The sequence below is a fragment of the Colossoma macropomum genome, unplaced genomic scaffold (assembly GCF_904425465.1).
Source record: "Colossoma macropomum unplaced genomic scaffold, Colossoma_macropomum, whole genome shotgun sequence".
Classification (NCBI taxonomy): Eukaryota; Metazoa; Chordata; class Actinopteri; order Characiformes; family Serrasalmidae; genus Colossoma; species Colossoma macropomum.
In genome coordinates, this window is record NW_023494801.1 from 32,285,516 (window position 1) to 32,300,899 (window position 15,384).

General features: G+C 40.5%; 1 protein-coding gene across 1 annotated transcript in view; it reads left to right on the forward strand.

The window, feature by feature from the left end:
• The first annotated feature begins 576 nt into the window (after positions 1-576).
• Positions 577-15,384, forward strand: part of syt3 (synaptotagmin III) — a 55,963-nt gene continuing 41,155 nt past the window's right edge. The window contains 4 exon segments of the mRNA XM_036590003.1: positions 577-799; positions 13,702-13,769; positions 13,771-14,107; positions 14,971-15,076. Coding sequence (XP_036445896.1) covers positions 652-799; positions 13,702-13,769; positions 13,771-14,107; positions 14,971-15,076 — 659 coding nt within the window. The 5' untranslated portion in view covers positions 577-651.

Here is a 15,384-nt window from a genome sequence, read left to right on the forward strand (position 1 = left end):
GGTGTCCCGCAGGAACTACATAACCCAGAATTCAACTCTGCTCTGACTTTGGTTTTTGAGGGCCAAGCTTAAAAACAAACTCTTTGAATGCTTTTTCAAAGTCCCAGAAAATATCCCTGCTATGCTTTTCTGAGCTACACGGCTAAATATAACCCCGCCGATAACAAGCGGAAGGATATTCCAGACATCTGAGTGATTTGGCGTTTCACCATGACAAGGACTGTGGGGCCTCAAAACCGTCTTTCATGAAAAACAAAAGTATGTGAAAGAACACGGTTTGCAATCACACGTTTGATCCCCTTTCTTTTCGTCTCCTCTGCTTCATCCTTGCCGCGGACCCCAGGAGGATGGATGTGGCTTACAAATCTTTGGGTGTGGAAGCCATTAAACGGTCTAATTAAATCAGTAAGTGGTCCACTAGAGAGACCCTCAACTCCCTATTGGCCCAGTTCCTCAAAAACATAAACGAGGCCTCTCCTCTGATTGGGTCCCTGAGGGAAGTTAAAAAAAAAAAGAAAGGGGGGAAAAAAAAGGGTGGACAGACCCACCCGCTCCGCTCAGGCTCCGTCCGACTGGTGAGGGCGGTGAGGGCCGTGCCGTCGTGGGCCGAGATTTCGGAGGGGGTCTTGGGAGTGCGATGCGGATTGGAGGATGTCGGGGGACTGGGATGAAGACATGTGCAAGAAGGCGCTGGTGCTGGTGGAGGAGCTGTGCTTTCGCTCCGGAGGATACAGCCAGAGCGCCAGCTGCCAGGAGTTCAGCTACATGATTAGGGGACGCAACAGCCAGATAGACCCAGGTACCTGCACTTTACTGCAATACACAACAAACAGCACCTGTTTACTGTGATGCACCACAACAGATGAATAAATTACATGTAGTATTTTCCTACCTAGTCTCTCAAGCCAGACTTCTGGTCATTGTGACAAACTGTAATCCTAAAAAAGTTCAAAGTTCAAAGACAGTAGTTCTGTACAGAACAATGAACACTAAAAGAACTATTTGCATGCTTAAATGGTTCTTTTTATGCTGAAATGGTTCTTCAGATTGATGGAGAAAGTGTTATAAAATGGCTCTATATAGCACCAAAAAGTGTTCTTCTATTGTTACAACCTTGACATCATAATAATAAAAGAACTCTTTTTGGTGCTACATAGAACCATGAAGACTCAAAGAACCATTTGCATGCTTAAAGAGTTCTTTGCATGGTGAAATTGTTCTTCAGATTGATGGAGAATGTGTTGTGTATGGTTCTATATAGAACCTTTTTGATAATGGTTCTATATAGCACCAGAAAGCGTTCTTCTATTGTTACAAGCTTGACATGATAAACAATAGCAGAACTCTTTTTGTACTATATTGAACCATTTTCATAAACAACACATTTTTCATCAATCTGAAGAACCGTTTCACCATGCAAAAGAACATCTAATGGTGTTCATGGTTCTTTACAAAAGAACCCTGGAAGAACCATCTTTTTTAAGAGTGTAGGCCTGTCCCTGAAGGCATCCTAAACCCTCCACGTCTGCATCCTGGTGATGTCAACAACATGCGAATGTAGAGGACGAGAGACCCCACAGGTCCTATATTTGGGTACAGGCTATGCATATAGTGTAGCTGGTAAAATATGTTTTATATACATGATATACATTGTAACTCACACTGAAATATGTTCTTCCATGCTGTATTGATGGCTGTAATCAAAACCCATTCACTCTGATTGATCTTAGCCTGCATTTTAAGGAAATTTGGGTTCTATTGAGGTTGCATTAAGGGTGATAGAGCGTGCACCCCTTTAAACAGCAAAATAAGAAATGGGAAACCCTACAGCCTCAAAGTTTACACACAAATGAGGACTGTAGGACCACAAGACACGCCTAGTCTGGTGGGTTTTATCGCTCAATACGGCCAAGAACTGACTGCTCTTGTTCTGAAGGGCTCAAGGCAGCGTAACTGACACAATTCCAATAGTGGCCATCTTGTGGTATGTTCGGATGGTCCTCATACACCTGTGAATTTCTCAGCATTACCACATTTGAACAGCTTTTGTCCATGTTCAAATACACTCTGTGGTACCAGATCAAACTGGTTTAGGCTCATCCCATTACATACATGCATTGCTCCCCACCTGAACGCAAAGTAATGGCAGTTCCGATTTGAAGACGTGACTTGAAGAGGTGATGATGATTGTCTGAATGCACCATTCCATACATACAAGTGAGGACTGCAGGACCACACCTGCACTAAGACAGGCCTAGTCTGGTAGGTTTTGTCACTCAGTATGGCCAAGAACTGCCTACTCTTGTTCTGAAGGGCTCAAGGCAGCGTAACTGACAAGATTCCACTAGTTGTGGCCATCTTATTGTATGGTCAGATGGTTCTCGTACAGTTTTATTGCATTCGAACAGCTGACAATGTCATCTATTCAAGTGGCATGTTCAATGTTCACACACATTTTGTGATACCAGATCAAACTGGTTTAGGTCCATTCCAGTGCACACACACATTGCTCATATGTTAAAATGTGCAGTTTGCCCATGACCACCCGAACGCAAAGTACTGGTAGTTCCGATTTGACGATGTGACTTATTTTAAGAGGTGATGATGATTGTCTGAATGCAATGAATAGCGTACAATATCAGATGCTCAGTGTAGCTCAAGCTACATTTCTTTCCGGGCAAAACTAGATTTCCCACAAAAACAAAACACGCTTTGTCATTAAAGTGAATCCATGACGCTACTGGAGGTTTATTCACCTGCGGTCATCTATACAACTTAACTGAAGTATCATTACTCTCATCAAATTTCCCATCAGGTTTCCCATAACGGTAAATCATAGCTGTGGTACTGCAGCAGTGTACTTATCACATGTTTATGAAAGATTTAAGGCTTTTTATTTTATATACATGCAATTTGTGCAGCAAACAGAAATGCTGGTTTTCTCCCTTTCAGTGATGCACACTAAAGCTACATGAGAGCTTACAGGCTTCCCCTTGTGGAGAATCTTCAGCCAGCTAAAAATGACAAAGTTACAAGTAGGTCTGTGATGTGCTTTGCATCGAAAAACACTAGCCACGTTACATGCAGCCTGATAATCTGTTAATAATCTGACCAATATCTCAATCGGAATAGAATTTGTCCATGTAAACACCTCAGTCGGAATAGACTAGTCCGATTGAGGCCATTCAGAATACAGTTTCTATCCGACTGAACGAGGTGAGTAATCCTGTAAATAGTTAAATAGAAGAATAATAACCATGTTAACAGCTGTATCTGATTACATTCCCTATCAGAAAGTTTAAGTATGTTCTGCGCATGCGCGTTATAGTGAAAGTTTATAGCGTTCAACATGGCGGGAGCAGAAACTGGTCTGCAGAGGAGACGAAGTTTATGTTTTGACGTCTTCCTCTCGGCCTTCTTTGATAAGTACATGTGAAACACGTTTTCCTGAGTCTGACATTTTAAAGTAACTACAAACACAAGCACTGGTCACTGCTGCTCATCTCACTCTGACTGGACTCACATGATGCTGGTTGTCATGGTAATGTCTACTCTAAACAGAGTAATAAAAAGAGATTTTCCATCAGATTGTTGAGTAGAGTGAGCAAATAAACACCTCAGTCTTAATCAATATTCAGAATGTATTCAATCAGATTGGCAAAAATCTTTGCATGTAAACACAGCCAGTGTAAAAAAGCACTGAAGACAAAACCTTCAGTCAAAACGAGCTTCTCCCAACTAAATTCTTCATTCAAATGCATGAACAGTTGTTAATAAGGAATAAAGGTTAACAGGGACCAGTTGACAATTACTGCAAATGTGACCATGCTATCTTTGTAAGGGGATCTGCAAATGAGCAAGTCAAAAGGCATCACTGTAGAGGCTGCAGTAGAGAGCATTAGATTGGTGGATTTCTGAAAGCAGGCAGTTCCCTTGATTGAGCTTTGCCATTTATTTGCATTGGCAGGGTGAGTGCTGCAGGTATTTAGGCCATCCTGTATACAGAGATGAATTCATTACTGTTGCTGAGTCACTGAATCTGAAAATGACTTTGTTTAAATTTAATATAAAAGTCTGCAACTTGAAATATAGCATGCGTGCTACAGAACAACAGAAAAGAAAACAAGTGCTTTTCCATTTTGTGTTCTGAACCCTAGAAAAGGCCAGAAACAGGCAACCGTAATGAAAATAATTCAATCGAACCAGTGACAGTCACGGCCAACTGAGCAGAGACCTGAGCTATATAGGCCACGATAACTGGGAAAGAAACGCTTCACTGGAGAGAAACCAGCCAGGCTACAGTGAAAGACTGATGACATTTTACCCACCTAAGCGGCATGAAGAAGTGTCCTCGGGGTGACTGATGAAGAAGTGATCCTATTGGACAGAGAGGCAGAAGCCTGACAGTGAAATGATCTGAAACAGAATCAGAATTGGCTTATTGACCAAGTAAGATATCACCTGTATGGGATTTGCCTTGGCAGTAGCTCACATTAAGTCAGACACAGTAACAAGTAGATCATTTAAAAACAAAACCCTGGTTCCAAAAATGTTGGGATGCTGTGCAAAATGTAAATAAAGACAGAATGCAATGATGTGTAGATTATTTATACCTATATTTAATTGATAATAGTACAAAAACAGCATATCAAATGTTACTGAAATTTTATTGTTTTTCAAAAAATATATGCCCATTTTGAATTTGATGCCAGTAACGTGTTTCAAAAAAAGTTGGGACAGGGGCAACAAAAGACTGGTAAAGTCTGTAACGCCGAAAAAAAACACCAGGTCAGTAACATGATTGGGTATAAAAGAGCATCTCAGAGAGGCGGAGTCTTTCAGAAGTAAAGATGAGGAGGGGTTCACCACTCTGTGAAAGACTGTATGAGCAAATAGTGCAACAATTCAAGAATAACGTTACTCAACATAAAACAGCAAAGAACTTTTGCTTTTCATCATCTACAGTACATAATATCATTAAAAGATTCAGAGAATCTGGAGAAATCTCTTTATGTAAGGGAAAAGGCCAAAAACCAGTATTTGCTGGTTGTGATCTTTGGGCCCTCAGGCGGCACTGCATTAAAAACAGACATGATTCTCTAGTGGAAATCACTGCATGGGCTCAGAAACACTTCTGAAAACCACTGTCTGTGAAAATAGTTCGTCGCTGCATCCACAGATGCAAAAAAACTCTGCCGTGCAAAGAAGAAACCATAAATAAACAGGATCCAGAAACACTGCCACCTTCTCTGGGCCCGAGCTCACTTACAATGGACTGAGGCGAAGTGGAAAAGTGTCCTGTGGTCCAGTTAATCAAAATTTAAAATTCTTTTCAGAAATGATTGACGTTGTTTTCTCGAGGCTAAAGACTACCCAGCCTGTTATTTGCACACAATTCTATGCATTCTATTTTTATTTCCATTTTTGCACAGCGTCCCAATGTTTCTGGAAATACATTTGTAAATGATAAAATAATGTTACCAACTATGTTAACAGACAGATGTTTACACAAAAATTAAGTAAATGTGAAGTAAGCAAATTAAAAGATCTATAACCTAGTGCAAGTAGTGTAAATTTTGAATGTCTGTACAAAATATTCCAAAACATTACTATTTAAAACTAGTGAAGAAAGATGCTCAGGTATTATTATTTGTATTCCCAGTATTAATAAAAGCTTGAGAGCAGCTTCTATACAGTCCGGAAACCAGAAGAGGGTAAAAACATAGCTGTACTAGGTCTTTCATTCAAACTGTTGTCCGTCATGAGCAACTGAGGAAAGACCTTGACTGTCTAAGCTGATGTTGTCATTAGAGAAAGTGCTTTCAAAGAAACATTTCAGGGAAAATGTTTCTTTAAAAGAAAATGTTTCTTTAGTTTTAAACTGGAGCTACGAGGCTAATGTTACTAACAACCACTGGAAGTCAATAGTCACCCAAATCTTTTCTGTAAATACATCCTCAAAACTTCTCTCAATCCAGAAATCATGCATTCCAAGATGGTCTAAGCTGGTCTAGTGCTGGTTTAGCTGGTTACCCAGCATGGTCATGCTGGTTTTCCTAGCAGGCATCAAGCATCCAAAAGTGGTTTTATTCATTTTTATAGCTCACAGTAAGTCATACTGTGTCCTAAACCACATCAATAAGACTGCATGAAGATCTGGAAGCAGGTTCAGAAAAGTATTCGGCATTAATTTACGGAAAACGTTTTCAATGACTATTGACTTTTAGTGTTTGTTAGCAACATTAGCCTAACATTAACCTAACAGCTAAAAAAGCAAATTTGGACACCAAACACATCTTGGCTGATCAAGTACATCTTGTTTAAGTGGGTAATTGTGTATATCTGGTTTTTCACTAAGCAGGTTTGAGCTCACTGTGTCTGAGCTGAGTGCTAAGACAGCGAGTGGAGTTAGCTGAGGGTCCAGGAGGGAAGTGCCATGTTAATTAGCCAGAATTGGGGGGGATAGCAGGTGGAGACTCTTTCATATGCACAGTAGAGCCCCATATGTGCTCTGTTTTGCTGCAAGACACTAGCAGCACCAAATACGCCGTAATGAGGACAGAAAAAACCTGCCATTTCACTGAGCCTCTTAATCAGCCGGGGTCAGCTTCATCAGCCTTACTTCAGTCTGAAACGTAAAGCGGAGGAGAGAGTGGTATCGAGGCTGGTGTGGCTGACAAGATTAGTTAACAACTCAACAACAGCAGGCCAGAGTCTGATGGCTAAGGTATGCGGTTAGCATGATGCTAATTGGAGGGGTATAAGGCACATAGCCTACTGTAGCTAAGAAGTAGCTAACAAGTAGTGAGCAAACTTCAGACACCAAACATGTCTTGGCTGATTTATTACATTTGGGTTAAGGAGGTGAAACTGCCTGTTTCAATGGTGGTTTTAGCAAGCCCTCGTCCACTGAGCATTGCCATTTCCTCTAAAAGAAATCCCTAGTGCCACCTTAAGGGCTGTTCCATTACTTTAATGGCTCAAGTGAGGGTGATAGTTGAGCCTCTCACTGCATTGTCAAGTAAGATTATCTTAAATATAGTCAATAAATGTAATATTTCTCCTGTTGAGATTGCTGTAAGCTTAAGGTAAGATTATTTACCTAATTTACAGACATTTTTTACTTGTTTTACTTGTTTTATTGGCAGATATTTTTGTTCGTTTTAAGAAATGTGCTAAAAAAAACAACAAAATTATCTACAAGCATAGTGAGATCATTTTACCTAAAAAAAATATCTCAAGTATGTAAATAATGTCTAGAGATTAGGTAAATAATATTATAATAAGTGCATTAACATCTCAAAATGGGAAATATTAGGTATATCGACTAGATTTAAGACCATTTTAATTGACAAGATACCATTTTTATTTGATACTTGATTTGCTGGGCTTTATGTTGCTGGCTGCTCCATCTATTACACATGACTGCTGAAGCAACTTCCATCACCATGCTAGCTGGCTTCATGGCTAACAACAATGTAAAGGCAATACATTATAGTTTTAAACTTAGATATTAGATGTAGCGACCAGAAGATCATTTCACTTGACAAGATAACATGCAGTGTTGGAAAACAGAGAGAAATAATAGGTGAACAAAAGTGGACTTTAGCAGCAGAACTTGCTCAAAAGATTCTGGATTTCCCTTTTAAACCTGAAAATAATGGTGGACAAACCTGTTACTCAGCATTTCAAAACTATGACACTTGATTTGCTGGGCTTTATGTTGCTAAATACTTCATCCATTACACATGACTGCTGAAGCAACTTCATCACTATGCTAGCTGACTAGTTAGCATGCTAAAGGCTTCATGGCTAAGAACAATAGAAAGGCTGTACACCACAGTTTTAAACTAAAGCTAACAGTCAGACAAAACAATTATTCACAAAATGTATGTTATGCTAACACTGCAAAAAATAGTACCTTGTCAAGTGAAATTATCGTAAATCGTAACATTTTAAGATGGTTGTGCACTTATAAGATTATTTATCTTATTTCTAGACATTTTTGACCTGTTTTAAGTCATTTTAATTAATTAAAATTATTAAACGAGTAATTTTAAGTAAAATTATCTCACTGTACTGGCAGATAATTTAGCTAGTTTCAAGCTCATTTCTTACAACAAGCAACATTATCTGCCATCATAGTGAGATAATTTTACTTAATAAAATGACTTAAAACAAGTAAAATAAGTTAAATAATCTTAAAATAAGCTTACAACAATCTCAAAAGGGGTAACATTGGATATATCAACTATATTTAAGATCATTTTATTTAACAAGATACTGTTTTTTGCAGTGTAAACGTTAGCATGGCTAGCCGATTAGCTCCCTGAGGCTAACCTTCCTCTTCTCTAGTATAGGTGTGACATCCTAGTGGTGAGCTGATTTGGGCCAGGACCTGTTAAAAAAAAAGTACTGAAATAGGACCTAGATTTGGTTTTCTTGCAGAGTCATCGCTCTGTTGTAGATCTGAAAGTGCTGAGCAGATCACAGTGGATCACAGTGGGTCCAGCAGGCTCAGTGCGACTGCGTTTAATTGGATGAAGGGGATCTGTCTGGATGAGTGAGTCACGCTGAGGAAAAGTCTGTGGGACGGTTCTGAGTGGGATGTCAAACCTGGACATCCCAGAAACAGCAGTGCACGTAAATAAAACAGGAGAGCTGAAGTGTCTGCGCTGTTAGGGTCCTGTTACTTCACTGAAATAATGACCGAGGCTGAAGTAAACCTGGCTGCCAAAAACAACTTGAGTGGAAAAGAATGAGGCCCAAAAACTCCTCCAGCACTGAGTTACCTAAAAAAAACCTGCCATGTAGCATCTTGTACGTTTAGCATCTGTCAGCATAGGAGCTGAAGACTGTTAGACTCTATTCTTCTCTTTGTGGATTCTATTCTTCTCTGAAGACTAAAGCCCTGTCGGAGCTGGATTAGTCTTAGCTGGGGAGGTGCTGTAATTTGAGTGATTAGACAAGATCAGTGATTTTAATCCAGCTTATGTGCACAGCGGCCAACTGTATGTATCTGGCTGTGATGAGGATACAGCGTTACCTGAACAGTGAAGGTACTGCAGATTCTGAAAATATAAAAGTACTCCACTCTAAAGCACGCATGGGTCTCTACTACACCCAAATTATTATAAAGTTCAGAGCGCTTTACTGTTATTATTAATGTAAACAGTTCCAATCCTGAAATCAGGGGGTGCTGCAGCCCCCTTATCACCCCCACTTTCTGTGTTCCTGGCTATGAATGATTCAGTAACTACTATAATTTATTCAGTATTTACTATGAATGATTCAGTAACTACTATAATTTATTCAGTATTTACTATGAATTATTCAGTAACTACTATGAATTATTTGGTATCCACTATGAATTAATTAGTATGTACTATGAATTATTCAGTAACTACTATAATTTATTCAGTAACTACTATGAATTATTCGGTATCTACTATGAATTAATTAGTATCCACTATGAATTATTCAGTATCTATTATGAAATATTCAGTATCTATTATGAATTATTTAGTATCTACTCTGAATTATTAAGTATCTACTATGAACTATTCAGTACCTACTATAATTATTCAGTATCTACTATGGGTTATTCAGTATCTACTATAATGTATTCAGTATCTACTATAATTTATTCAGTATCCACTATGAATTATTTAGTATCTTCTATTAATTATTTAGTATCGACTATGGATTATTCAGTAATTGCTGTAAATTATTTAGTGTCTCATAATATATTCAGTATCGACTATGAAATATTCAGTATCTACTCCACTGCGTGGGTCCCGTAGTTCTGAGTTTTGAGAGTGTAATAATTGAATCATGCAGTAACTTACAGTAAGCTTACATTACTTGTTAGCTGCATTAGCCTCGTAGCTCCAGTGCTAAACTAAAGAAGCAAACATGTCTTGGCTGATTGACTCTGTTTGGGGTAAGAGGGAAAATATGCAAATTAAATTCTTTTAATTAATTCTTTAATTAGTCTCTTAAGCCCCACCCCCACTCGGTCGCTGAGTGTTCACTGCTGTCTGGTTGCTCCACGTTCGCTTACTCACTCTCTCTCTCTCTCTCTCTCTCTCTCTCTCTCTCTCTCTCTCTCTCTCTCTCTCTCTCTCTCTCTCCCACCCACACCTGCTGTCTTTATTTCCCTCTCCATCACTGTCCACTTGTTTTCTCCTGCTGCTTCTTTCTGTCTAGCAGGCTGCCTTTATTAACCCCTCGACTGCTCTATCTCTCCTTTTCCTCTCTTTCACTGAGCGCAGTAAATGCGTTATCTTGACCAGTCAGCCAATGTGTCTGATTCTACATGTACACCAATCTGTTAGCGCTCTCTCTCTCTCTCTCTCTCTCTCTCTCTCTCTCTCTCTCTCTCTCTCTCTCTCTTCTCTCTCTCTCTCTCTTTCTCTTACACTTTCACATTACTCCTTCTCTCTCTCTCTACTCTCTCTCTGTCTCTCTCTCCCTCCTTCATTCCTTCTACTCTCTCCCTTTTTCTACTTTTACTCTTTCTCTGCTCCGTTCTTTCTCTCTACCCTCCCTCTTTCTCTTTCTTTCCTTTCTCCCGCCGTCCTTTCTTCTTCTGTGTCCCTTCTACTCTCTCTCTCTCTCTCTCTCTCTCTCTCTCTCTCTCTCTCTCTCTCTCTCTCTCTCTCTCTTCCCTTCCTTTTTTCATTTCTTCTTCGTCTCTCTTGCTTTCTCTGTCCTTAACTCTCTACCTTTGCCTCTCTTTTCTCTACCTCCCCCCTTTTCCCTCTCATTCATCTCCCTCCCTCCGGCTCCTCCCTTTTCTTCTTCCTCTTTCTCTATCTCTCTCTCCCTCACTTCCCCTTCTCTCTTCCTCGCTCGTCCTCTCCTCCCCCCTCCACCTCTCCTCTTTTCTGTCGGCATCTGGTTTCTCGCAGTGACAGATCAGTCCCCCCCCTTCCTCTCCTCCATCCCTCCATCCCTCTATCCCTCCACCTCTCCACCCCTCCACCCTGCGCTCTGATCATATCTTTTGAACAAGTGCTGATTAATGACATACACAGTGTGATGAATAATTCACCAAAGAGAGGAGGAGAGGAGGGAGGGAGTGGAAAAGGAAAGAGAGAGAGAGAGAGAGGATGAAGGAGGAGGGAAAGAAAACACAAAGGACAAATAGATAAATAGACATAGGAACGCTGATATGGAAATGCATCTTTCTCTCTCTCTCTTCCTCTCTCTTTTGCCCCCTCTCTTTCTCTCTCTCTCTGTCTGTCTTTCTCCTCTGTCTTTTTCTTTCTCCTATTCTCCTGTACTTTTCTTTCACCTCCCTCTTTACCCCACTCTCTTTCTCCTCTCTCTCTCTTTCTCCTCTCTCCCTCTAAAGTTAACTAAAGTTAACCGATAGTTTGGGTTTATAATTCATAAGTAGATTAAGAGTCATAATTCAACATAAAACAAGTTCAAGTTTTTAACATGACCATTTTTCAACCTCTCTTCATCCCACAGAGTTAAAAAGGCTGTTTTTGTTACTGTGCCTTTTAGGCTCAATCCCATTTCTCGTTTTTACCCCTACCCCTGTGCCTTTTAGGCCCAATCCCATTTCTCATTTTTACCCCTACCCCTTTACTGTTTTCGATTGTCATCTTGCCCCTTGGACCTGAGTTACAGGTTAGTGGTTGAAATCTTCCCTACGAAATGGGACCCTCAAATAAAAAGACTAAGTCGTGGCCATGCATTATTTTTAATTATCCATACCCTTCTAGCTGATATCTAGAACCATATACAACACATTCTCCATCAGTCTGAAGAACAATCATGAGAAGAACCATTTAAGCATGCAGATGGTTCTTTGAGTGTACATGGTACTATAAAGAACCACTGTCATTACTAAAGAACCCTTAAAGAATCATCTTGTATAAGAATGTATATTTAATACCTCATAACATTATTAGGTTTTATTACATCTTTGATCAAGTGCAAACTTTCTCACGGTTTTAGATTTATTACATTATGAGGAAATTATTGATTTTTACAAGGCTCAGGAGTGAGTGCTATATTTTAAAGCACTGAGGAACCCTAAGGGCCTTTTAGGCCTTCAAAGAAAAAAATATATGTCTGTAATTTCCAGATCATTCTTATTTAATGGAATCAGTATCCTTCTTGCATTCAAACTGTAGCGCTAGTCATAGTTCATTGTCACATTTTGGTTGGAAATAATAAGGTTAACCCCTTAAATGGCCAAAGTTTTATTACACACTTCTATATCCTAAGAATAACTCAGCTAGTTTGCATTGAAGTCCCTGTCGTTACTGAATAATAAGCCTTAGTATGTAATAACATAAGAACAATTATCTCTGTCCTGTCTAGGTAGATACAGTTAAGCTATTGGTTAGGACTTCAGGAGCTGGACAGAAGGCCTAACATGTCAGAATAACTACCAACATAATTAGAAACTGATTCAATTTTGATTCAATTGATGGGACCAATTCTGTAGATATGTTAGTGACTGTATATACGAGCCGTAGTCTAAGCAGGTTCAGGAATGGAAGTCAATGGAGCAAGAAAAGATTGAAGCTTTTGTTCAGTATAAAGGGCTCAACTTTGGAGGTACTGAATCAGTGAATCGTTGAATCACTGATTGACTGAATCGAGTTGGGATGAGCAGCTGAGGAGAGTTTTTTCTGAGGAGCAGTCAGTGAGTGAGGTAAAACACTGCTCGGACAGACAGGAAGACAGACGCGTACACAGACAAACGAGTGTGACTGACAGGTACTGTTTAGTCCCTGAGCGCCGAGTGGAGCTGTTCACCCCAGCGTGGTGCTGAAACTGAGGAGCCCCTGAGACTTTTTTCAGCGATGACTCACTCACACTCCCCCCGGCCCCCTCCACCAGTCATTAACATCTCACTGATTGAAAGCTCATATTCAGAGACATGAGTGAAGCTTTAATCGCTGGGTGTGAAGGTCTTTGTGGTTCTGCTGCTGGAGAAACGCGCCGCCGCTGCCTCTCTGCGCTCTGTGTTCACATCGCAGGGCTTATTGTGTGTGTTGGGTGACTCTCTGTCACAATGCCTCTTTCTCTCTTTTTCTCCAGTCTCTCTCTCTCTCTGATCCTCTCTCACCTGCCTCCGTTACCTTCCTTCGTGCCGAAGAAAAGACACTCTTCCTCCTCCTCCTTTACCCACACATCCAGCTCTGATCTCTCTCTTCACTCTCTATCCTTTCTTTCCTTCCTTTTTTTCTTTCTTTCTTTCTTTCTCTTTCCTATTTTCTTTCTTTCTTTTTCTTTTTCTCTTTCCTATTTTCTTTCTTTCTTTTTCTTTTTCTCTTTCCTATTTCTTTCTTTCTTTCTTTTTTTCTTTCTTTCTTTCTTTCTTTCTTTCTTTATTTCTTCTCTTTCTTGTTCCTTTTTTCTTTGTTTCTTTCTTTCCTGGTTTCCTTTCTTTTTCATATTCTTTCCTTTTCTGTGTCTTTCTTTCTTTCTTTCCTTCCTTTTACCATTTCTCCTTTCCTTGTTTTTCTTTCTTCCCTTCTTTCTTTCTGTCTTTCTTTCTTTCCATTTTTCTTTCTTCCTTTGCGGTTTCTTCCCTTCTTTCTTTCTTTGTTTCTTTGTTTCTTTGTTTTCTCTCTAATTCTGTATGTATTTCTCTTTGTGACTCAGTCTGGTTTTCTCTCTCTCTCTCTCTCTCTCTCTCTCTCTCTCTCTCTCTCTCTCTCTCTCTTTCAGAGATCTCCGTCAGTCTTCTCTCCGTTATTGTGACATTCTGTGGAATCGTCCTTCTCTCCGTCTCTCTCTTTCGTCTCCTGGAAGCTCTGCTGGTTGCCATGGCGAGATAAAGAGGGCGGAGGTCTGAGTCTGACGGCAGGGCTCCTCCCCGGAGGGGCGGGACTGACCGGGCTCGGAGGGGGTGGAGCCTCTTCCCTCCTGCCCCCGCTGCTGCAGAGGAAGGACACGCACTCATCTTCCTCTCTGTATCCCTCGCTCTCTCAGCCCAGCCAGCACCACCCCCACTTCTCTGACCTGATGGGGGTGGAGGGGGGAGGAGGGCTGGTGGTGGGGGGAGTGGTGGGTGGTCCTCAGGAGACGCAGGAACATTCCTACCTGGACATGGACTCATACCCCAACAACGCAGGTGAGCACCCTGCACACACTCATCAAAACGCTGGCCACTTTATTAGAAACCCCTGACTTGTAGGTCCACCTGGATGACGCACATTTACACTCTGAAATATAAAGGTGCCAAGTGGAACCAGAAGAACCTTTCAGTTGATGATTCTTCAAAGAACCATTTTTAGGTCCTCAAAGAACTTTACAGGACCTTTACAGATTTTTGTTTGAACATCTTAAAAAGTTGAAGCACATGGAAGGTTAGTGGAAGCGCAAGGTAGGTGTTTCTAATAAAGTGGCCAGAGAGTGGAAGCACAAGGTAGGTGTTTCTAATAAAGTGGCCAGTTAGCAGAAGCGCAAGGTAGGTATTTCTAATAATGTGGCCAGTTAGTGGAAGCACAAGGTAAGTGTTTCTAATAAATTGGCCAATTAGTGGAAGCGCAACGCAGATGTTTCTAATAAACTGGCCAGTGAATAGAAGTACAAGGTAGGTGTTTCTAATAAAGTGTCCTGTTAGTGGAAGTGCAAGGTAGGTGTTTCAGATAAAGTGGCCAGTTAGTGGTTGCATAAGGTAGCTGGCTAGCTTATAGTCCAGGGGTTCCCTATCCCAGTCCTGGTGTCCATACTCTGCATGTTCTTGTGTTTTCCCTATTCTACCTCTCTGTCTCAGCCAGTGAAGAGCTTATCAGTTGGTTATTGAGTTTTGCTAGATGAGACAGAGAACAAGAATGTGTCCAGTGTGGGGTCTGCAGGGCTGAGACTGTGAACCCTTGATACGGTCAGTGCAGTGTATCAGGGAAAGTAGATGAGAATGGCCACATTACTGTTGCTTTCTTATACACTGATGTTTATCTGTATCTTCACGTCATTATGTTTCTTTACCTTTAGGGACTCTTAAGCTCAGCCAAACGTCTCCAGAAATGCCATCGGCTCCAGATGGAGGTTCTGCTGCTAAAGAGATGGCCAATGCCCACTCTCAGCAGACCACCACCAGGTCAGCCACTTTTTTTACTCTTTTACCTTTTTGTGTATGTGCACAGTTATAGGAGGCTTGTCTGGTTTTTCCATGTTGAGCCTTCTGTTTTTGCCATGAACTGTTAAGTTTAGGTGTTTGCATAGCAATAGATAGCTTAAGTACTACACGGTTCATCGAAAACTCCCTTGAAGATTGTATTATAGTGTGAGGGGTAACTTTTCATCAAATTCAGATAATTTGTATCTAATAATAATAATCTCCTCTTCTACTTATACCACAAACGTGGTATAGAATCTGCACTTTCCACACAATTTCTCTACTTGCTT